The sequence below is a fragment of the Canis lupus genome, chromosome X, assembly GCF_011100685.1.
Source record: "Canis lupus familiaris isolate Mischka breed German Shepherd chromosome X, alternate assembly UU_Cfam_GSD_1.0, whole genome shotgun sequence".
Lineage (NCBI taxonomy): Eukaryota > Metazoa > Chordata > Mammalia > Carnivora > Canidae > Canis > Canis lupus.
In genome coordinates, this window is record NC_049260.1 from 28,350,845 (window position 1) to 28,376,952 (window position 26,108).

Genomic DNA, 26,108 nt, shown 5'->3' on the forward strand with positions numbered 1-26,108 from the left:
TCTAGTCACCAACCTTAACAATCTTAATCATAAAGCTGTGTTTTCAAGCCAGGTATATATATATTTTACACGTTGCAAGTTAAATCCAGGGGCACCTGGGTAGCTCAGCTGGTTAAGCATCTGCCTTTGGATTAGGTCATGATTTCAGCGTCCTGGGACTGAGCCCCACGTCGTGCTTCCTGCTCAGCAGGGAGTCTGCGTTTCCCTCTCCCTCTGCCCCTCACCCCCACTCGTGCTCTCTCTCTCGCTCTGCTCTTTCTCTCTCTCAAATACATAAAATCTTTTTAAAAAGCAAGTTAAATCCATTCAATTCCCAAACCCCATTAAAGTAAAGCATGATATAACCAAAATCCATGAGCTCCCTTGCCCCACTCAGCAAAATAAAAGCCTGTCAGACAAACACCAGCCTCAAGCTTCTCAGAAGGATTCAATTCCTCTTGTCCTCAAAAGAATATTAATGATAATAGCCAACACTAATTGAGTGTTTACAACATGCCAGGTATAATTCTACGTGTTTTGCATGCAGACCATCTTTTAATATTTTAAATAAATATTTGATGAGGAAGTTGAGGCTTATGAATGTTTAGTAATTTACTTAAGTCTATGTACACTAAGTGGTGAATTGGGAATTAAAACTCAGGCTACTGAATCTAGTATTTGCCCTCCTACCTATTTCCTGAATGCCTCACAACCAAATTAAACCAACTATTTGACTAACAGCAAAGTGGTCAACAGCCACCAAACATACCTCTTTCTTCTTTCTCATTTCCCATCCCAATTTCAAGTATCTATATCTGCCGAGTGTTCTGGAACACTTGCACCCATCAGATTCCTTCCTGGTTCCCCTTTTCCAATCATTAACCAGCCCTTATTGTTTCCATCTATCTAACTGGGTCTTCTGCATTTATATCATCTTGGTCTCCTACCAGAACTCTGCCATAGCTTGGTGGATAGGTTCAGGAAGCGCTTAGAAATGCAGATCTTGAACCCAGTATCACAGATGCATATTTGGAAGTTGTATACTCAAAAATTATTTCCTGAGTGCTTCCTAAGCATTAAGCCCAGTGTTAGGCCCTGGATGGAGATAATATTTGAAGACATGAAAGAACATGAAGGAGAGGGTGTTCACAGAAGAAAGGACTAAGATAATGGCCAGTATAACCAACTTTGGTTTCAATTCCTCTCTCCCTTTCTTCCTTCCTTACTTCCATTCATCCCATTCATTCAGTAAATATTGAGTATCATTGTACATCAGGGAGTATACTCTGCGTGGAGTATACAGTGATGATTGAGTCAAAGCTCAGACCCTCAAAGATCCCATTTAATAGATGTAAAATATATGTAAACAGTAACTATAATTCAGTTGACATAGATCCTACACAGTAAATGCTATGAAGAAGAAAACTATTGGTAAATCAAGCCTGTCTCCATTGATTTCTGGCCATCCAAACTAGATCACAAGACACACAGAGATCAAATTAACTCCAATGCAAATGTACTTGATTTACACACACATTCCTCTCTCAGTCACCAGCAAGCACAAGTGTGTGAGTGTGTGTGTGTGTGTGTGTGTGTGTGTGTGTGATAGAGGGCTGATAGAGGGATTTTATATCTTCTTTTAATTTTTTTTCTTAAAAATTAAAATAACTTTTAAATTTTTGACCTTTAAGTTAATTTCACAAGCTGAAAATACTCTTTTTAAAAAATATTTATTTAATTTAGCTAGAGAGCAGGAGTGAGGAGGTGGGGAGGGACAAAGGGAGAGGGAGAGAGAGAACCTCAAGCGGTCTCCCCTCTGAGTGCAGAACCAGACATAGGGCTCAATCCCAGGACTCAGAGATCATGACATGAGCCAAAATCAGGAGTCAGCTACTTGACTGACTTAGCTGCCCAGGCACCCTTACATATTCTTTCCATGACAATACACTAAAACAAAAATTCTTTTCCATGAATTCTCATGGGAAAGTTACCTGTAGTTTCCTACCAAACCCTCTCCTTCAATAGTCTTTCTTACCCCAATAAATAGCTATCCCGTCCTGTTTGATGATCAGGCTAAAACTGTCAAAAAATGTTTTTGAAACTATTTTTCTCCACTCTCTCGATCTCCATATCTAGTCCATCTGTAAATTCTACTATCTGTACTTTCCAAACTATGGCCATTCATTTCCCTGCAGGTCCAAGGCTACCAGCCTAGCTTTAGCCTCCCCTAACACCTGACCCATATTATTATACTATCCTTTAGCTCACCTCTCAAATTCTTCCTTTATATCTTACATTATAATTTACATTGCTTCCAGTCACTACTTCAAACACTCAGTCTCCTAACCTACCACGAAGCCAGAACCTTTACAGTGGTCAAGATGCCCTACCTAGTTTGTCCCCCACCAATACCATTTCATCTGTAATTCATTGTACTCATTCCCGGTCGCTCTAACCCAGGCATCCTGCTGTCCCTGGACACCAGTCACTACTTCAAACACTCAGTCTCCTAACCTACCACGAAGCCAGAACCTTTACAGTGGTCAAGATGCCCTACCTAGTTTGTCCCCCACCAATACCATTTCACCTGTAATTCATAGTAATCATCCCTGGTCACTCTAACCCAGGCATCCTGCTGTCCCAGACACATGATCCCTCCTTAGGACCTTTGAACATGTTCTTTCTGCCTGGATTTTCTTTTCTCTTCCCCCAGGTTTCTTATGTGTCTCTTTAGAGAGGTTTTCTCAGAATCCATTTTACATAATAGCACTCATCATATTCTTATTCTTCCCTTACCCTGCTTTAACTTTCCTCTTAGCATCCATCCATCACTATTTGAAATTCTATATTCTAGTTTCAGAGAGAGAAAACAAGTTGACAAATAAGTACAGAGAATGTCAAACAGTTTGCTGTTTCCTTGTTTAGGTTCACTCATAGGGATCATAGGGCCCTTTGATGAAAAGGACTTTTTTCTCTCCATTGCCCTGTTCAAAAATCTAGAGCAACCAATTTGTAATACACACTCAATAAATAATAAGTTAATGAACTTAGGATTTCTGTGTATTTCTGTCAAAACATGTTTCTTAAATATAAATGACTTTTTAAGTGAAAGATAAGAACTTAATGCATAGACATAATACTCAAAATATTTATTCACTGCCTGACATAATAGCTGTAGAAAATTTTAATAATAGGAACAAGTTCTAATTGGGAGACTCCAAGTTCTTGGGCTCTTCCACTAGACATATGGAATCAGAAACGCTGGCTATGAGTCCCAGCAATCTGTTTTAGCAAGCTCTCTAGGTGATTCTTATGTCGTGTGCTAATGAGTATGCGTGGTATCAAACAACCACAAAAAAATTTAACCCACTTGCATTTTCATTTTAGATCCACATGTCTATTCTCTAAGTGTAAAGCATAGGCTTCAGATTCAATTTTGCAGGAAGGATTAGTGGTAGTAGGGCAGTCTAATTGCTTTATTACTGGCTATTGTTTTAGAAGTAAACATTTTTCCACCAGAGGTTGGGTATTAACATGATTAAAAAAAATATCTCACTGTTGGTCCAACCGGCCCCAACAACAAAGCAATTATTCAGGAATGGCTTTGTGTTCTCTCACATCCTCCTTTCTCCATTCACACAGATCTCTTCAGCCACTCACCACCTGACAGGCCAAGCAAGCTTCCTCAATTGTTCCATTTCTACATGCAATTCTTGATGCCTTCATCTCCCTTTAATTTGTCTTTGTGTCAACAAATTAAATGTCACCTCTTTCCAACAAGCTGTCATTCTCTCTAAGCAATTAGTCATTTTTTCTTTTGTTCTTATGGCACTTGTATTATATTAAAGGCCATATTTTATTTTATTTTATTTTATTTTATTTTATTTTATTTTATATTTTTAATTTTTATTTATTTATGATAGTCACAGAGAGAGAGAGAGAGAGGCAGAGACATAGGCAGAGGGAGAAGCAGGCTCCACGCACCAGGAACCTGATGTGGGATTCGATCCCGGGTCTCCAGGATCACGCCCTGGGCCAAAGGCAGGCGCTAAACCGCTGTGCCACCCAGGGATCCCCCATATTTTATTTTATTTGTTTATGTAATTGATTCTTCCCTCAGATGATAATCTTTTAGAGAAGAAAAACCATGTTGCATTGTGCCTCTTACAGTATATAATACTATGCCTGCCACATAGGTGGCACTCAACATATATTCGTTGAATCTTGAAAGGTTATTTTAACAACCATATATCTCTGGTGGGATGGTACCAGAGTGCCAACTATTCTTTCCGAAATGAAAACAAGTCAAGAAATTCAATATATGCTGTCTTGCTAGAAAGTTATGCTGAGACCTAAGACAGAATAAATCAGACAACTAATGCATTTGCCTAACAGCTACAGATTTTTTTCCCTAGGAACAATCATGCTAATTGGTAAATATTTACATTTTCCAGCTAAATAGGCTTGCCACTGAGACCACTCTATACTATATAGGTATAGCAATCAACAATTCCAATTTTCTCATAAGATGTTTCAGAACATAGTAGCTTAAAGAGCAAAACATGTGTACCTTCTACAACTAGCTAGAGTTATTAAGAGCTCAGTAACAGTAGGTTAATCAAATACATATTTCTAAGAAAGATCTGCAAAATACACAATAAATTATTTGTCTTTCATTAAAAATAGTGAGACCTATCACAATCCAATTTTCATTTCACTAACTGAATGATATCCTTTGTTACTTGGGTACTTTGCAAAGATTAGATTCAAGAAAACATTCAACAGAATGGTTCTCAGTGGATTAGACCATTAGCATAATTATCTAAATTACAAACACAGACACATCATTCTAGAAGTCATCTTAACAACTAGTGTAGATGTTAGGGAGTCCACAATGCCAGTAGGGCAATATTTAATATTTCTCATGAAATTATTAAATAAATATTTAAATTCTCTCTTACACACACTACTTTGTGATTAGTGGAAATAAAAATTAATGTTAATAAATAAAAATATTCACAATTTAGATAATTATATCCATAACTAATTTCTTGAGTTCTAGCTTCATCTCTTCATGAAGCAAACCACCTCCACTCATATTTAGCTCATCTTGAATACTATCTCATGAGGTCACTAGAGCAACTTAACCATAAAAGTATAATTCAATAGGGAAATTAATATGATAATATAATGAAAACTATAATAATATAAAAATATAATGAAAAAGTTCCTAATCTTCACAATTTCTGAAACGAGGAGGTCTATAGTTTCTTGTACCAATAGTCATCTCACTAAAACAACTGTACCCAATCATTCAACTCTTACCCAAGCTTTGTATGAGCTATGTTGAGGCTCAGGGAAGGCTTCCCCAAGATCTGCCATGTTAGGATATAGATATTTTGAATTAAAGTTATTTAAGAAAGAGAGCAAGAAGAACACTCTGGCCTTCCTTTGTCCCTTGAAAGCAGGAAATAAATCTTTCACATAAAAGTTATCTTCTCTGTACCAAGAGGTAAAGAGACGTTCTTATCATCAGAGACAGGAACTTTAGGGCTAAAGATGCTATACAAAAAACAGGCTACAGGGGATCCCTGGGTGGCGCAGCGGTTTAGCGCCTGCCTTTGGCCCAGGGCGCGATCCTGGAGACCCGGGATCGAATCCCACATCGGGCTCCCGGTGCATGGAGCCTGCTTCTCCCTCTGCCTATGTCTCTGCCTCTCTCTCTCTCTGTGTGTGTGTGACTATCATAAATAAAAATTAAAAAAAAAAAAAAAAAAAAAAAAAAAAAAAAAAAAACAGGCTACATAAACAAACCTTGTTACTTCTACTAATTTACTACCCCAGCCCAAATTCCATAGAATTCCTTACCAATTGAAGCTCCCAAAGAGGTTTGCTTTATTGTGTCAGTTCATTTGTCTAAAATGGATAAAGGCTGCAGGCCTTGGTCATTTCTTCGGATCGGTTATATCACTGGTCTTCCTTATGCATGTAATTTACCTTGGGTTTTTTTCTCCTGTTAATCTGCCTCCTATCAGTTTAATTCTTAGACCAGCCAGAAGAACACTGAAGGGCAAAGGAAAATTTTTCTCCCCAATAGCTGTTTATTATGATCCAGAGATACAGTACACTGCCCTTCATTTTCTTCAGTAATCTAATTCTTTCTGGTATCAAATAGTAGGGAGAAAAAGGAAGCCAAGGGCATAATGGTGAGTTTATATCTATGGTGACCCTCTCATGACACAATAGGTCTACTCTATCATCTCTGTTAAATCAGGCCCCTTGAGTAGAATCCAATATAAATTTGTTATGTATAAGTTTCGAACTAACACAGAGGAAATGTATACATACTGTTACGTCTTTCACTGAAACAAGGTTTTGCTTCTAAATCTCATTATCTTCCTTTTTAAAAGATTTTATTTATTTATTTGAGAGAGAGAGCAAGAGAGAACATGAGAGGGGGCAGGGTCAGAAGGAGAAGCAGACTCCCCTCTGAGCCCATGACCCCAGGATCATGATCTGAGCTGAAGGCAGAAACTTAACCAACTGAGCCACCCAGGCACTCCATTTTCTTCCTTTTGCACAATGAAACTGTTTCATTCATTTTAAACTGAGTGTATGTCCATGCATGTTTGTGTACATATGTGTGTGTTGAGGGCATGGATTGGCACAGAGAGTGTAGCAGGATAATAAAACACAAATCCTCCCTGTTTCAGCCAAAGAAAGTAGCCAAAACCGTATTCAAATGATGAATGAGCTGGCATCCAGGAAAATTTCATAAATATGTGATTCCTTCAATCCAACAATTTCACTACATGGTAACAAAAATGGCAATATTTTATGTTTATGTTTTAACATTTATAAAGCTCTTTTAATGTATGTTTTCTTACAAAATAGATATGGACATATAAGGAAAACAAAACTCAAAGAATTTTTTATTTTATGTTTACCTTTTTTCCCAAAATGAATTCAAGTGTGGATATAATGATTTCCCCTAAGGCTTCATGACAGAGTCCTATGTAAAGAAGCCTGATTTACTGACTCACAATTTTGGCGTTAATTTGCATGATACCATGCTTATTGTGCTGGCTAGGTCATAAATAATGATAAATTCTTGGGAAAAGTGTGTTACACCAGTTAATTCTATCTTGTGTTATCATTATTCCAAGAGGGTAAAATCTGGCTTATTAGGTACAGGTGTATATGTTGTGGCAATGAAGACATAAATGCATTATCATATCATAGGTCCTTGTGAAGTTCATAGACAAAACTATTCACACATTTCTACTTCATTTAAATAAAATATCAAGTTGTCTACTACTTTTGGAAGAATCATACAGAGAAGTGTAGTTAGAGGATAGAAATAAAGATAATCACTAAATCCAATGTAGGATCAAAACTATCATGTAACTCACTGGGAGATGGTTTAAATCTTTCAATTGATCTAGTAGTAAATATTTTCCCCCATAGATTGCTTTTTCTCTAACACCAACATCAAGCAAGTTTTATGGCAAAATTATATTTGGTCATAATTTTAAGTGTACTTTCTTTAAATAAGCTTGTATGAATGAACCTGTGTAATTCTTATTAGTGAATTATATTTGTGGTAAACACTAAATATTTTTAGGATTATAAAATATCTACAAATTACATGAATAGAATATTTACCTTGAATTAATCTTACCTAGCAATGGCTTTGTGTTTATGTGGAGATAAATAATGTTTGCTTATCTTTATAGAATAGATGTGATAAATCATATTCTAATAAAAATTTTTGGAATTGAAAGTTAATAGAAGACTTATTTTGAAGAAGAGATAGGGTCTATTTTAAAATGGTACCAGAAAAGCGAATAATCAGTTGGATTTACTATAAAGGTACATTTGGCTTTGAATGACACAAAACGATAAGGCTTTATTTAATCACATTTTTCCCCTTAAATATCCCTTATGTAACTCTACAAAATAACAGGGAACTACTTTGTAGTCTCTTTTTACTTTACAAATATTATATAAATGAATGTGTGTGAGCCTCACTGTTAAATATTTTAAGTCATCATATCATTTTTATTATTGTACATGTGTGTTTCTCTTTGACTAATTTACCACGCAGGTGATAATTTTTCATCATTTTTTCTCTTTTTAAAGTCTCCTTTAGGGGTGCCAGAGTGGCTCAGTTGGTTAAGTGTCTGCCTTTGGCTCGGCACACAATTCCAGGGTCCTGGGATTGAGCCCCATGTCGGGCTCCCAGCTCAGGGAGCTCCCAGCTCCCTCTCCCTCCCTCTCTCCCCTGTTTGTCCTGGTGTGCACACACTCTCTCTTTCTCTTTCTCTTTCTCTCTTTCATGTGCACACACGTATTCTCTCTCTCTCTCTCAAATGAATAATTGAAATCTTTAAAAAAATAAAGTCTTCTTCAACATTCTTTTCCATTCAGAATTTCTCCTCTTTCCTTAAACTTAACATATATGTTACTTCTGTACTACTGTCCAAAAATGCATTTATTATATTTATTTACTGCACTGATACAGATCATTGGGGTTACAAAGAAAATGTACATTCCTGCCTTCCATGGTTTCCAATTCTCTCAGGATAGAGTGTTTTGCTCTTCGATGATCCTTCCTTTGGGGTCTCTCAGTCAGTGCCTCTCCATTTAGCAATTTTCCAGTATCTTCCAAACGTGTAGGTTTGATGAGATCTGAAGATTTAACTTAAACTAATCTTGTGCCTCCTACACGCCTGGAATTCTGCCCAACACCACATAGTAACATACTAAATATGTGCCAAGTGACGTATCTCAGTTATGTTTATCTTTTGGTATCATCAATGGACTTAAATGGAATCAATTAGATTTCTCTTAATTCTCAAAAATATATACAAGAATTTAGTCATTACTTGAAGTCTCAACAAGAAAAATCAGATAACATGGAAAATATATTTTCAGGCTTTCTAAATGAAAAATCAACACACACGTTATAAATTTGATCTCTAAGTACTTTTTTCCTCTGCCTTTATAAACATTTATTTATAATCCTGACACCTAGCATATGCCCAAATATGAAACTCTGGTAACTCCCCTAATCCAATTTTAATAGGTTGAGGAAGAATGTTTATAAAATAAATGAAATAAGTAGAAGTTGGATTTGGAGGTGGGGATACAAAAAAACAGTCAATGCACTCATGCATGTAATTATTTCACAGCCTTAAAATATGGGCACTCAGAGTAGGGAAAAATTGCTCTAAGTCAGTGCCAACAACGTATTCATAGAAGACAGCATATCAAACTATGGTTTGTATATTAGCATGTGAGTTGTGGTAAGTGCTACCTGAACTGTCAGTGTATAGGGAGTAATGATCTATTTAGATCTGTGGGAATGAGAATTTGCAGTGTTTGTTTCAGTTATGTCCTCACAACTTCTTAAAACAACTCATTGATTTAATTCAAAGATTCAGAGTATTATGTAACATGTATTATTACAAAACTTCTCCTTATGATCCTGATTTGTTTGTATATTTATTTCAAAGCTTATATCTATTGCCTGTTTCAAAATTCCAAAATTAAGATTTCAATGAGACTGGTAGAGATAGCAATTAAACCACATATATCCACCTGGTAAATATTCTGGGAAATAGGAATTCCTATCCTACATATTTCTGAGTTTATTTTTCATTTATTCTTCCTCATTAGTACTGTTATAATTTTTTTATTATTTGTACCCACTTAGTTTAAAAAAACTTGAGATTTTAAAAATAGGTTTTTATGTTTATTGTTTAAAGTTCTGTAATAGCAATTTATTAATTGTTAATTCAGTAAGTAAATATAAACGAAATTTTCTTAGTTAAATTTCAATAACTTTATCTTGCTAATATGTTAAAGACTACCTGGGAAAATTCTACTAACAAATAACCATAAACAAGAGATGACACTAGAAAACCTTTTGTAATAGTAATGGGTGCACTTTTTAATATTGCATCTCCCAGGGGATTGTTTTGGATTCATTACCAAAACTTTTATAAAACAAGACAGACCTATGGAGAGAGTGATCCACATATATTAAGATTGTCAGGAACTGTGGTAGGAATTTTCACATATCTTGACCCTGTTAAGCTTCATAATCACATGCAAAATAAGCCAAATCTTTCTAACTTCAAAATATATATAAACCTCTTTACATGTTACTCTTAATGCTAGTTTTCAAGGTAAGAATATTTTATTCTGTGTTCACATATTATCTAGAATTGTGCTATATATGGAATATAAATTAAGTTGCATTTGCAAAATAAATAAATGTATTAAGAGTATGGGTTGATGCCTGCAGAAAAAGAGGATAAACTTCTTATTTTAATTTGACACAAGGCAGTTGTATCAGTCTTTTTTGAACTAGTAAAGACTAAGAAAGAAAAAAAAAAGATCACTTTCAGACAATAAAAATCCCTCAGATCTTCTGCTAATGTGTGGCATATACTAGCTACTTGGTGGGAGATTGTGATTATAATTTTTAGATGATTGATGTAATTAAAGAAACTCACATTATCATTAAGATCCAAAGATACATTTTGTCTAATTAAATAATTTCTCTTTACCATATATTCTGCTGCTGCTTCTTAATTAAAAGTCAACATAATGTTCCTAAATCTGCACAGCTAAAACAAAATGACACTATGATAAAAACAATATGGATATTTAAACTTACACAGGTACATAGTTCATTTTGAGAATTCAGTCACATTATATTTTAAAAGAGAAGACCAAAACATTCTTACCTTAGAAAACTGTGCATTTATCCATTTTGTGAATGTTTTCTTTTGAACATCTTCTCTTTCATCTATAATGTAAAATTTAAAAAAGACTTAAGAGTTAGGAAAGAATTTTGAATATCATATTTCATAACCAAAATAATTCAGTTATTATGCATCAGTGTTATTTTATATTTGGTATTAAATTCATTGATAATGAAATTAAACATAACTGATATTGGTATTGGGCATCCAAACTAAAAATGAGATGTGAAAAATAATTGATATGGCCAAATCTATGCTGATTCAAATATTATATAAAGACATTACAGAAAAGTAGTCTCATCTGAATAAAGGAAATATTACTTATCCTTCTATGATAAATACTTTACCATAATCAAAAGAGCCAATATGGGTATTTCTTCTGAGAAACTATTCCTGATATTTTCTTTTTACATCCCTTCCAGTACATTTAAAATTGATTTTCTCGGGACACCTGGGTGGCTTAGCAGTTGAGTGTCTGCTTTTGGCTCAGGGCGTGATCCCAGTCCTGGGATCAAGTCCCACATTGGGTTCCGTATGGGGAGCCTGCTTCTCCCTCTGCCAGTGTCTCTTCCCCTCTCTCTGTGTCTCTCATGAATAAATAATTTTTTTTATTTATTTATGATAGTCACAGAGAGAGAGAGAGAGAGAGAGAGGCAGAGACATAGGCAGAGGGAGAGGGAGAAGCAGGCTCCATGCACCGGGAGCCCGATGTGGGATTCGATTCCGGGTCTCCAGCATCGTGCCCTGGGCCAAAGGCAGGCGCTAAACCGCTGCACCACCCAGGGTTCCCTCTCATGAATAAATAAATCTTTAACAAAAATAAAAAAATAAAAATAAATAAAATTGATTTTCTCCTCTTTTGCAATACCTCCATAGTCTTAACATGGGCCCCTAGCATTGGAGAGGTTTCTTGATGATTAGGAGCATAGTATTTGCATCCCAGAAGCTAGCATTGTCTGCACAAACTAAGAGCTCAGCAAATATTTGATAAACATGCAAAAGCTTTAGAGGAGGGGGGATCTTACAACTTCAAAATTTTTAGTACTTCTTTTCATCCCAAAGTCAGGAAATTTCAAATCAAAATGCAAATGACACCCTTCATGGATTACATATAAATACTCAAAGGAAAAATCTCCAAGGACTTCTTATACCAAGAGAGTGTGGTGGAAAATTATTAAGAAACAGCTTCACAGAATTCATGCTTCTAAAAATTATTCCTTTTTTTTCAAGCTGGAAATTGGTATGGAGTTAAATGGGCAGAAAAATAATCAATCTTGATTAATTGAAATCCTTTTTAAAGCCAAAGCCTACCTTTAAATTACTGTAAATATAATCATATTAATTAATGTTCAATAAATGAGTGCATCTGAGAAAGATTTAAAATGGAGAGGTTTATATTTTATTTACATTGGGTCAGAAGAACTCTTATTGAAATGTCCTGACAAAATAACCTCATTTGCTCTTAGATTCTTTTTCAGCAGTGAATCTCCAGTGCTTCTCCTGAAAACGGATGATCCACAGTGAAGAATCATTTCCCATGACAAATGTATCCATGTACTAAGAATATCTGTTTATCTTTAAAGCACATTATTAATCTGGAAGTGGATACTATTAAGTTATATGGAGTAACAGCAGATAAATAATAAACCTAAAACTGTTTTCCTAGATGAGAAATTTTTATTTAGCATCACAAAATACTTTCTTCTTATTTAATTGGGTTAGGGCCACAAACTACACTGCATGTGGCCAAATATCAGCATTACCCATACAGTACAGGATAAACCATAGCTACAATATGGAAGTTTTTTCTTTGTTGACAAGTGTGAATAAAAAAATAGTCCTAGTTTCTGAAACTAATCTAGCTTTTTGTGAATATACTTCCCTAAATTCAGCATTACTCTTTTGATAATAATAAAATAAATAAACAGAACATTTCAAATGGCCAACTTTTAATCATTTTCATGGACCTGCTGCAAGAGTATTTGTCAGTATATTTATTTCTCAATGATAGACACATTTTAAGTTAATGACATTATTTGCAATTCCACTTATTTTTCCCTACATGTGCATGCAAATCCTGTCAGACATGGGAGAGTAAATGAGTCATTTGAAAACATACACTTAAAGGTTGGTTGTAAAACATGCCCAACCATCTTCATCCAAAAGTTGAATAGGAAGACATTTGAAGAGATGTGTTTCACATACTTTTCAGTGAAAAGTAGGTAGTAAAGCAACATTTTTATTGGTTTCAATTATATGTACAAAGAGTGATTTTTAGATCAGCCTTGAAGGCAGGAGGGAAACTTTCACATTGTGTGCAAAATAGTATGAATCTACTGTGTAAACACCACTAAAGGTGAATTTTGTCATACAGATATTTGCATTAGGGTCTTCTTTTTTACTTCTTTTGCTTTTAATACAAGAAAAATATGCCCTTAATGAATTACCTGCTAATGTTTTATTTTGCTATACAACATCTGTTTTAACATGATAAATATTAATATAACTGGTTTTATCATTATAAGATATATCATTTATTAGTGTCTTACTGTTCATTGAGCTGTTCACATGTCATCTCAATCCATATATAATTTGCCATTTTATCCATTAAAAAAATACAAGCTTAGAAGGAATAAAGCTAGTAAGTGACACAGATGAACCTGATATAGATTGTTTGAATCAAAGTCCATGGCTTTTCACATTAACCAGTTCACATTATATTTGCATAGATAATATGGGATGCCATAAGATAATCAAAGTCACAATAGTTGAATGTATTATCACAAATAAAAAATAACCAGGATTTCAGGGCCTCTATTTTAAGCAACCCAAGGAATTCCATGTATATTATAATCGATGTGAATGACATCCTGTAATTTTAAAGTCTACAACCTGCATGTCTACATGGATTATCCAGATTTATCTAGATTGGAAAACTGAAACTTCCTTACTATGTTAGATGATTCATTTGTTAATATTTTAAATATTCAGGCATCCCTGGGTGACTCAGGGGTTTAGTGCCTGCCTTTGGCCCAGGGCATATTCCTGGAGTCCTGGGATCGAGTCCCACATCCGGCTCCCTGCATGGAGCCTGCTTCTCCCTCTGCCTGTATCTCTGCCTCTCTCTCTCTGTGTCTCTCATGAATAAATAAATAAAATCTTAAAAAAAAGAAAACACTTGATTTAAAAAATAATAATATTTTAAATAATGCCCCTGTATTTACTATTTGATATTTAGTGCTCAATTTTTGTCATAGGTTAACATTATGGAAATATTTTTACAATAATTAAATTCATTAATATTAAAACTATATAGAAATTAATTAATATTAAAAATCACCCCAAAGTTTTGTGTCTACACATTACAATCCCCATAGACATGTATTTTACATAGCCACATAACATTCTGCCTTTTCAAACTTATTTTATGCTAAATATCTTATGGGCTTCCATTTCCTTTTGTTTGCTATTAGAAATTCCACCATAATGAACATCTTCATGCATTTACTTTCAGCTTCTGGTGTATAATTGTCTCAGAATAAATTATTGGGTCAATATTAAAAAAAAAACTCTTATGGCTTTTACTAAATATTGTCATACTGCTTTCCCAATGGCCATATCAATATTTAATGGCACTAGAAAGAATGAAGTTATGTTGCTGATAGGAATTTTGTTGCTTTCGTTCTTAAAGTGATTATTGCTTTATCAGATATAAGGAGATAGTTGATGCTCATCTTAATTTGAATCCATTTGATTACTAATAAGGTAGAACATGTTTTCAAAATTTATTCTGCATGCTTCTACTTTTGTCAAAATACTTGTTTATATCCTCTGCTCATGTATCTAATTGAGCTCTTGATATTTTACAATTAATTAGAATGAGATTATAAAGCAGTAGTTCTTTTTTATTTTTAAAGCAGTAGTTCTTAAACACTTCAAGTTGTGGACTCCATTTGATTATCTGATAAAAATAATGATCCTCTCTACTTAAAAATGCCTATACAGACATACTTACATACAGTTTCATGGGGTTCACTGATCTCTCTGCAGAAGGTTCCTATTACCATGAAAGCCAAGTTAAGAATCAATATCATAGAATACCTGAGTGGCTCAGTCGGTTAAATGTCTGCCTTTGGCACAGGTCATGATCCCAGGGTTCTGGGATCTAGCCCCACATCAAGCCCTATATTGAGCTCCCTGCTCAGTGAGGAGTCTGCTTCTCTCTCTCCCTCTGCCCTGTCGCACCCCCCCCCCCAGAATGTGCTTGCTCTCTCGCTCTTTCTCTCAAATAAATAAATAAATAAATAAATAAATAAATAAATAAAATCTTTAAAAAAAAGAATCACTATCATAAATTAAGCTACTTACTCTTAGTCAGTGAATGCATATATATTCCCAAGTGCTTGTATTTCTTTTAATTTTCATTTCATTTTTATTATGCTAAAAATCTATACTTTTATATATATGTAAATCTATCCATTTCCATTGTTATTTCTCATATGACTTAAAAGTTGATACTTTTATTATGTAGTTTTAAAGACTTATCTATTTATTTGAGAGAGTGAGTGCATGTACATGGGGGGATGTGCGGCAGAGAGAGAGACAATACAAGTAGACTCTCTGCCAAATGGGGAGCCTGACATGGGCTTGATCCCAGGACCCAGATATCATGACCTGAGCTGAAATGAAGACTCAGACACTGAAATGACTGAGCCACAGATGCTCTCCTAAATGTTGATCCTTTTATTTTTTTATTATTTTTTAAGATTTTATTTATTCATGAGAGACACAGAGAGAGAGAGAGAGGCAGAGACACAGGCAGAGGGAGAAGTAGGCTCCATTCAGGGAGCCCAATGTGAGACTCAATCCCAGGACTCCAGGATCACGCCCCAGGCCGAAGAAGGCAGCCACTAATCTGCTGAGCTACCCAGGGATCCCCAAAGTTGATCCTTTTAAACACAATGTTACATATCCATAGTCTAAAGTCAATATACATAAACATATGTATATGATAAATTGCCATAGAGCCAATAGAGATGATTTCAATACTTCAATAAAATATATGTAATTATAGATACATAGTCTATAGGAAGAGATATAAATGTGAAATCAACAAGAAAGAGAATGAGAAAAGAATAAAGTGAATTCTGTTTTACTAGGAAATGATTATCTATATACTCCTGCTTAGTCATTTCAAGAGCACATATTCTATTTTGTTTTCTCTAGGGTTTGTTTATAACTGATTTTCTTTTACTAATAAAAATATGCCTGAGTATATTAATGTGAGAGGCCAAGTACAAAATCTCTGTTAGAAAAATTTACTTGAAAACTGTTCCCTAGAGATGTCAAGGAGTGAAGAACTACTACTTCATAAATTGCACAGAGTGACCAACATTTTATTTTATTCTCTCTATGGGGAAAACTCATAAAATTAGCTTTCTACTATGGCATAAAAATTGTATTTCGTCTCAGAATTAATTAACCCTTTCTCATAAAATCATTTTTTAACCAATAAATCTGGCCCTTCATATTTTCTAAGATTAGTGCAATGACCTTTTACCCTGTTATTAACTTTTATATTCCTGAGACCCTCAGTCTCCTATAAATGTAGGATAATTAAATTGCAATATTCATGATTCACAAGAGTGACTTACTGCACAAAAATGATGTTGGCAAACTGAGAGAACATTAAATCAGGGGAACTGGCTTCTAGTGCAGGACTTATGAGTATGGTGCCTTAGAATTACCAGACCTCAGTCTCTTTATTTGTGAAATAAAGATATTAATTGCCTTTTAGCTCATGGAGTTGATTTTAAGATGTAATGAAATAATTTTTATGTAGTAATTTATAGAATAATTATTTACAAAAAATAATTATTTACAGAATGCTTAGTATCTGTTGGTCATTGTAATGGTTACTGAGAAGATAAATAGAATTCAGTTTTTATCACCATTCACACCCTTGCAGAATATACACATATGATAGATAAATATATTAAATGTCTTATAGCAGCAAGGATACATATAGTCAAAGGATATTACAGGAGCACAGAAAAGGGATATGTAGCCACATGGATGTTAGGGAAGACATTTTCTAGAAGGGGTTGGCTAAGTTGAGTCTAGCAGGATGAGCCAAAAAAGGGAAAGAAAAAAGGTTCAAAGGGAAAGATGAATCTTTAGGAGGAGTTCATAGGTCATAAGGAATACAATAACATTGTATGATTCTACCCATAAATGTTATCTAAAACAATGAGCAAACAAACAAAAAGAGAATCAAAACTATATTACAGAGAACAAACTGATGGTTGCCAGAGGGAAGGAGGCTGGGCAAAATGGTGAAGGGGAGTGGGAGATACAGGCCTCCGGTTACAGAATGAATAAGTCACAGGAATAAAAGGCAGAGTAAGAGGAATACAGGCATTGATATTTTAAGAGCAACATAATGGGATAGATGGTAGCTATACTTTTGGTCAACATAGCATAATGTATAAACTTGTCAAATCACTAAGTTGTACGCCTGAAACTAGTGTAACAATGTGTATCTACTATATTTAAGAAAAAAGAATGATCTTCATTATATTTAATTCAGTTTTGTTGCACTCTAAAGTGTGGAGAAGGGAGTAGCATGAGATGAAATTATAAAGGCATTTGGGAGTAATATGACCCTCTATATGTGATCAGATACAACAGCATGAGTGAAAGCATTGAAAAACTAAACCAATCAAACAACCCAGTTATATAAACACCACAAATTATCTTCATTACACAGGGAAGTTAATCATGATCTGTGCCAGAAAAACATTTTAAAAAATGACGTTTCCTTGGGTGCCAGCTAGTATGTTAATTGAAAATTCTCACCACTTAAGTGACCCAGAAAATACAAGTATAGAAGGAGAAGGGAACATTAGAGTTGGTACCAGTTTAGAAATACATATAGTGTAGAAATACAAAGGAATATTTCACACTAAATAGAGGACTATTCAGCAATATAGAAGAAGTATTAGGGTCTCTATTCTTTGCTTCCACCAAAGATGAGAAAAAGGGAAATGAGAAATGTGGATGATTAATGGTAAACATTAGATAAGGTTATGTGATACTGTGGAACATTATGAAGGAAGGCCCTAAACTCAGGATATAGTTAGAAAATGGATTTGCCATGTTATTAATGCTTCAAAATGGCAATGCAAAGTGGAGGAGAGTAGAATGGAGAATGTCATGAAAAATGTTTTCCATTAAATCTGAGTAATAGCTTTTGATCATAGGATTACAGAATGTTAGGGCCGAAGGTGATATTCGTGGTCATTTTATAATGAGGAGGTCTAAAATAATTAAATTACAGCACAAAGAAGAGAAAACCAGTTAGTGTCAAAGAGGTTTCCTTCTTTTCCACTCACTCTACAATCAGTGTGATGCAGTTTCCACTGCTCATCACCCTACAAAAGTTGTTAATAATATCACCTATATCCTTTCTAATTTCCAAGACAGTGACTGTCTAGATTCTAACTGAATTCCTGGCACTTAGCATAGAATATGTTACACAATAGTGCTCAGTAAAGATGTTTTAAATTAATGAGGACCAGATTTACTTTTCAGACCTTTTCTTACTTTTGTGTTTTGCAGATATTAGTTCTATTAACCTGTGGTAGACAGGAAAATGGTCCTCCGAAAAGGTTCATGTCCCAATCCCAAGAATTTCTGAATAAGTTTTCTTAAAACTCATTTGTTTTACAATAAGTTAAAGTATTTTAAAATTCTTTGTTATGACAATGAGAATTAAGGTTGCAGATGGACTAAAATTTGGTAATCAGGTCATTTTGGATAGGAAGACCATCTCAGGTTATCCAAGTTGGACCAATGTAATCACAGTGTGCCCTTCAAAGGGGAAGAGGGCAGCCGAAGAGAGACAGCCTAAGAGAGAGCAGCATAACAAGGACTTGATCCGAAGACATGAACAGACATTTCTCTTAAAAAGATATACAAATGGCCAGCAGACATATGAAAAAAATGTTCTACATCACTCGGCATCAGGAAAATACAAATCAAAACCACAATGAGATATCACCTCACACCAGCCAGAATGGCTAAAATTAACAAGTCAGGAAACAACAGGTTTATGTTCGTGAGGATGCGGAGAAAGAGGAACCGTCTTACACTATTGGTGGGAATGAAAGTTGGTGCAGCCACTCAGGAAAACAGTATGGAGGTTCCTCAAGGAGTTAAAAGTAGAGCTACCCTATGATTCAGCAATTGAACTACTAGGTATTTATCCCAAAGATACAGATATAGTGAAATGACAGGACACCTGCACTGCAATGTTCATAGCAGTGATGACCACAATAACCAAACCATGGTAGGAGCTGAGATGCCCTTTGACAGAAAAATGGATAAAGATGTGAGATGTATATATACACACACAATGGAATATTACTCAGCCATCAGAAAGGATGAATACCTACCATTTACATCCACATGGATGGAACTGGAGGGTATTATGCTGAGCTAAATAAGTCAATTAGAGAAAGACAATTATCATATGGTTACACTCATATGTGGAATATAAGAAATTGCACAGAGGATCATATGGTAAGGGAAGGAAAACTGAATGGGAAATCATCAGTGAGAGAGAAAAAACATGAGAGACTCTTAAGTATAGGAAAGAAACAGGGTTGTTGGAGGGGAGGTGGTTGGAGGATTGGGTAATTGGGTGATGGGCATTAAGGAGTGCATGTGATGTGATGAGCACTGGGTGTTATATGCAACTGATGAATTACTGAACACTATATCTGAAACTAATGATCTGAAACTACTGCATATTGGCTAATTGAATTTAAATTAAAAAAAGGGATTTGACCCAATGCTTCTGGTTTTGAAGATGAAGAAGAGGGCAGGCTCCACAATGGGAGAGATAGGACATGGATTCTTCCCTGAAGTCTCCAGAAGACACACAGTTCTTTTTTTTTTTTTTCTAAAGATTTTATTTATTTATTCATGATAGTCACACAGAGAGAGACAGAGAGGCAGAGACACAGGCAGAGGGAAAAGCAGGCTCCATGCACCGGGAGCCCGACGTGGGATTCGATCCCGGGTCTCCAGGATCGTGCCCCGGGCCAAAGGCAGGCGCCAAACCGCTGCGCCACCCAGGGATCCCAAGACACACAGTTCTGATGGCCCTTAACTTTAGCCCCATGAAGTCAATTTCAGATTGGAGACCTGAAGAATTGTTATATAAGAAATAGGAGTTGTTTTAAGTTGCTAAATTTGTGGTAATTTTTATAGCATCAATAGGAAACTTATACATAACTTTTCCTCTTGAAGGCTGTTAAGTCCACTGAAAATATATACTGATACCTACAAGGTGGTAGAAATATAACTGTGTAAAAGATAAAGTTCCTACCCTTTTGCCTTTACAGCATAGTGAGAGAAAGAGACACACTCAAAACAAATATATAGTGGATACATAGGTAAGTTCTTTGATGAAGAAAATGCAGGGTTTTGTCAAAAGCATATATTAAAAAAATGTAACTTGAAAAATCTAGTGTTTCCTTGGTGAAGTGACATCTCAGTTGAGTTCTGAACATTAATTAAGAATATAGAGGGATGTCTGGGTGGCTCAGTGGTTGAGCATCTGCCTTCGGCTCAGGATGTGATCCTGGAATCCCAGGATCGAGTCCACATTAGGCTCCCATGAGGAGCCTACCTCTCCCTCTGCCTGTGTCTCTGCTGCTCTCTGTGTGTCTCTCATGAATAAATAAATAAAATTATAACAAAAAGAATATAGAAGCAAGAAAGGTGAAAAATAACCCCAGAGCATAAAAAGAAGAGGTGCAACTACCAGGATAGGAGTATGGTCCATTCAAGGAACAAGAGGAAGAGGAAGGGGAGGACAAAAGTGGCTGAGATGACTTTAGATAAAAGAGAAATGATCTTTAGCCAAATTAGGAAGAGACTTAAACTTTAGTTAGAAGACAGAAACCAAAGTATAATTTTAAGTAGGAAAATAGCAATATTGGTTTGTGTTTTATTTTATTTTTTAAAGGATTTTTTTTTATTTTTTAAAAGATTGTATTTATTTATTTATTTATTTATTTATTTATTTATTTATTTATTTACTTATTTAAAGATTTTATTTATTTATTCATGAGAGACACAAAGAGAGAAGCAGAGACACAGCCAGAGGGAGAAGCAGACTCTATGCAAGGAGCTCAATGTGGGATTCGATTGCGGAACTCCAGGATCGTGCCCTGAGCCAAAGGCAGGCACTAAACCACTGAGCCACCCAGGGATCCCCTGAAGATTTTATTTATTCACAAGAGACACACAGAGAGAGGCAGAGACATAGGCAGAGGGAGAGGCAGGCTCCCCACAGGGAACCTGACACGGGACTTGATCACAGGACACCAGGATTACAGCCGGAGCCAAAGGCAGACACTCAACCACTGAGCCACCCAGTTGTGCCTAAAGCATTTTATTTTTAAGTAATCTCTACACCCAGTGTGGGGCTTGAACTCACAACCTCAAGATCAAGAGTTGCATATTCTACTGACTGATCCAGCCAGGCACCCCTGATTTGTGTTTTAACGATAAACTTTATATAATTATATATTATATCATTATAATCCATGGCTTGTATTGGTGAATTGCAGTTTGACTGGAGAAACGTAAATGCAGGCAATTACCTTTAATAGGTATTACTCATAAGAACTAGTTATTAATTTTATGTGGAGGTAGGGGATTTGGGAGAAGTACAGCCAATGATTCTACTCAAATTGGAGTTCTGAAGTCCCAGAAAGAAGAGTATCTGGATCTGTATATATAATGAGGGTATGGGAAGAATTGGGAAATACTGACTTTTGGTAGTTTTGAGATGAAAAGAAAGAAATGTAGAGGAGGCAATTGGATATAAGAGACTGAAGTGCAAAAGATAAATCTGAGCTGAAAATAAATATTTGGGAGATACAAGCCAACTGGCACATAGTAACTAAAGCCCCTGTAGTGAAAGATGTTACTAGAAAGATTGCACAAGCTTTCCAATTTTATGAAATATTATTGTCTCCTGGTTCTTCTTCCAACAAAAGGGCTGTCTTCTGATCTGATCTGTTTCATTGACTTCTTTGCTATTCACCCTAGAAATACTGGCATTGTTCTAGGGTCCTATCTCTTCTGCATCTCTTCTTGTCTTGGTCTACTACGTTTATTCTTCCTAAACAAAGTGACTTCTTACCCCAGCCCAACCACCACTATATATTGATATTGATGATACTTATACCTAAATCTTTATTTTTCATCTTGATTAATGTCCTGAGTTTCACACTGACAGAGCTAACTCAAGTTAATACCTCTAGTTATATGTCCTGTAGGTACCCAACAATATCACTCATCTTCTCAAATAAAGTCACATAATCCTATTCTTCCTGTCAATTAATGGCTTCATCATTCATCTAGTAACCAAATAAGTAACTCTTGAGTCATTATTCAAGTTTGAGAAATGCTTGTCCTGAGGTTAAAGTCCCCCTTATTTAGAACAGCAAATAAGGGTTTTTATAATTTGACTCCAAATACTTTTCTAAACTTAATATCCATCATACCTATGGGCACCCACACATATTCCTTACCCCTCTTCTCACATACCTACCAGGTCTACTCCAGCCACACAAGCCAAATGTCTCCATGGTTAACCCACAGACTTTCTTACTTTGGTCCTTTGTTCATGGAGTCCCAGGAATGTGACTTGAAAACTCTTACTCTTAGGAGCAAATTCAAATGTGAGGATTTTCACAATCATCCTGTTCTCCATGGCAGAACTCACCATGGTGAGTTCTGATATACACATAGACTTTAGCATTTTTTAAACAGCATCATTTTTATGCAGGTGTATGCATGTTCATATATATACAAATCTGTTACTCTATCCTATAATGGATCCCACTCATTAACCCTGTATGTGACCACACTTCAATGGGAGGACTATTATGTCTTTGTAACTCCTGGCATCCAATCTGGTGTATTCAAGCAGAAACAGATACTTAATAAGAGTTGGTTGAATAAATCAAATGATTAATCAATGATTAACCATAATTAAATCCCAGATCTACTAAGTCCCAGACCGATATTTTTTCCCTCTACTTCCCATACTGCTTAAATTGCTCTGTTAATTATAAACCTTTGGTCTTAATCATCAATTCATTTCCAAAAATATACATGGAGCACCCACTCTGTATAAAATCACTTTTCAATATCTTCTCACAAAATTTGTCTTTGGAACTCCAGTATTTATTTTCATCACTATATGGGATAAAAAATAGGATTAGAAGAGTATTTCTTGCAAAAAAAATCCGCCTTGACTTTTCTGGGTAAGTTACATTCTGGAATATGATGAAATTGCCCTTCACTTCATCTTTCATGACTGTTGTGGCTCTTAACACCATGTAAAATGCTATAGATGACCTGTCTGATCCTTTACCTCCCCTGCAAATGTTGCTTCTTTCTCATATAGGTCAATTGCTTTTTATTGTAGAGAGGTGATGGACTCTGAAAATAATTTGAATAGCTGTGTCAGCTCATACTGGATAAAAGTTCCCTCCCATCCCCTGCCACTTAATCATAGAATTTATGCTATATTAGCAAATTGGAGTTATGACCAGAACCTAACATAATCACACCATTGCATATTCATAAAAATGATCAATAACATTAGATCTATGAAAAACACAATGCAAGAATTGTAGAAATATTGTTATGTACAGTTATAGAAGTTACCATGAAATAGAACATAGTAACAATGAATAAGTATCAATTAAAATAAAAGATAGGGGATCCCTGGGTGGCGCAGCGGTTTGGCGCCTGCCTTTGGCCCAGGGCGCGATCCTGGAGACCCGGGATCGAATCCCACGTCGGGCTCCCGGTGCATGGAGCCTGCTTCTCCCTCTGCCTATGTCTCTGCCTCTCTCTCTCTCTCTCTCTCTGTGACTATCATAAAAAAAAATAAAAAAAAAAAAAGAACTGGGACTGAGATAAGGTAAACAAGGTGCCCAGGGTGTAAATTTTTAAAAAAAAAAAAAAAAAAAATAAAATAAAATAAAATAAAAGATAAATCAGGATTCCAAGAGTATACAAAAAATACTAGGTAACACAACTTGGAAAAAAGAGTGCCATATGGTATATGGTACAGATGGTTCATTCTTGTTCCCTTAAAATTCCATTCTGAGGGCACCCCGGGTGGCTCAGTGGTTTAGCACTGCCTTCAGCCCAGGGCCTGATCCTGGAGACCCGGGATCAAGTCCCATGTCCGGCTCCTGCATGGAGCCTGCTTCTCCCTCTGCCTATGTCTCAGCCTCTCTCTCTCTCTCTCTCTCTCTCTCTCTGTGTCTCTCATGAATAAATAAATAAAATCTTAAAAAAATTCCATTCTGACATTAAGAATATGTATCAGATACTCTGTAGGTCGGGGATTAAATACATCCCTCCCAGCATCAGGTAGCCTGGGTTCACATCCCAGCTCCACTTCTCATTAAGTCTATGACCTTAGTCAAGTTATTTAATCCCTCTGCATCTCATTGTGTCCATCTGCATCATGGGAATAAAAACACTGGTAGAGGGCAGCCCGGGTGGCTCAGTGGTTTAGCACTGCCTTTAGCCCAGGGCATGATCCTGGAGACCTGGGATCGAGTCCCACGGTGGGCTCCCTACATGGAGCCGGCTTCTCCCTCTGCCTGTGTCTCTGCCTCTCTCTCTCTCTCTCTCTCTGTGTGTGTGTGTGTGTCTTTCATGAATAAATAAATAAAATCTTGAAAAACAAACAAACAAAAACACTAGTAGAGAATTGTTAAGGATAAATGTGAGAGACTTAAGATACATATTAATACTGAAACATCTAAAGAAAAAAAGAAAATTTATAAAACTTTATTCCTAGATGTACCACTACTTCCCATTGGCCAGCTGTATAAACTGCATTATTGGAGCACCTGAGTGGCTTGGTCATTTATGCATCTGCCTTCAGCTCAGATCCTGAACTGATGGTCCTGGGATAGAGCCCCATATTGGGCTCCCTTATCAGTGGGGAGTCTGCTTCTCTCTATGCCCTTCCCTGCTAGCTTGTGGTCTCTTCTCCCTCACTCCCTCTCAAATAAATAAATAAATAAAATCTTAACAAAAACCCACCTCTGCATTATTTTTTAAAAGAGACACAATTTCTAGGTGGTGGTCAATTAACAATTAGTACGATTTTTAAAATACTATTTATAAATGTTCAGCAAATAGAATCCTCTTGATTTGAAAGCTAAAGAAAAATATGAAATGGTATTAGTATAAATTATATCTCCTCATGTCCAGAAAAGTGAAGTCTGTGTTTAGCAATAATGAATGAATGAAAATAATGAATATTTTTGTGTTGCATTAAACTTTATAAAGTGATTTCAAATGTCTCATCTTGTTTGAACATGACCCTGTGGGTGTAAACTTGTTATGGACAAGAATAAGTTACTATTAATTAGTATGCAGGCTTGAAATATACTTTAGTAGTGTGTCACTACTTATTTTTGTAGGAAAATATAACTTATTTTTGTAAAAAAAAATAATAGCCCTGGACTAATTATGGCAGAATAAATAAAGTAAGATCCCAAGGTCTCATGTAATTTGGAGGTGAAATTAATCACTTGGACAATGGTGTAAGTCTTAACTAGACACCAGTTTCCATATCTCAACACAGTCAATTTTACTTTGAAAATAGTTTATCTACTAAAAAATTAAAAATAAATTGTTTTGTGGTACATATTTACCTATTTTATTGGATTGTAAAATAGTTATTTTCAAATAAAAAGGAAAACAATCAACCAAAGTGTACAATAGCCACTTCCAAATGTCTAGGTCAGTGAGACGCTCTATAAACAGACAAAGGCTCAAACACAGAGTCCTCTTTTGGGTATATTACAAAGAGATAATTAAGTCACAAGATATATTCACTAAACTTGCACTATGGAGTAAACATTAAGAAAATGATATAGTATATATAATTGATGCGTCATGCTTTATTTCCTTGGCCCAACCCTGAGTTTACCTATAACTGTGAACAGATTCTGTGATGCTGAAGATTTCCCACCTAAAGCATCCACATTTGTGCTTCTTTGCAATAAGACTTTTTCCAGATCTAGGGGAAATTGGTAGGTCCATCTGTGGCACAGCCAAGAAGTGACAGAGATTTAATTTCCCTAGGTACAATCAGTAAATGAAGGACAGAAATCGATGGACTAAAAAGCCCAGTGGAACAATTGCTGGACATTTTCTTGAAGGCTCCTCAAGGATTACTGGGGATATTCAACTCAGAATGGCCCAGAGTAGCGCCACTATTGTCTATTCTCC

The 26,108-nt window shown here is 35.6% G+C and overlaps 1 protein-coding gene across 1 annotated transcript in view; it reads right to left on the bottom strand.

Moving 5' to 3' along the window:
- The window catches only part of DMD (dystrophin), a 2,084,073-nt gene that overhangs the window by 1,894,867 nt on the left and 163,098 nt on the right, over positions 1-26,108 (bottom strand). The window contains 1 exon segment of the mRNA NM_001003343.1: positions 10,737-10,798. Within this exon segment, the coding sequence (NP_001003343.1) occupies positions 10,737-10,798 (62 nt within the window).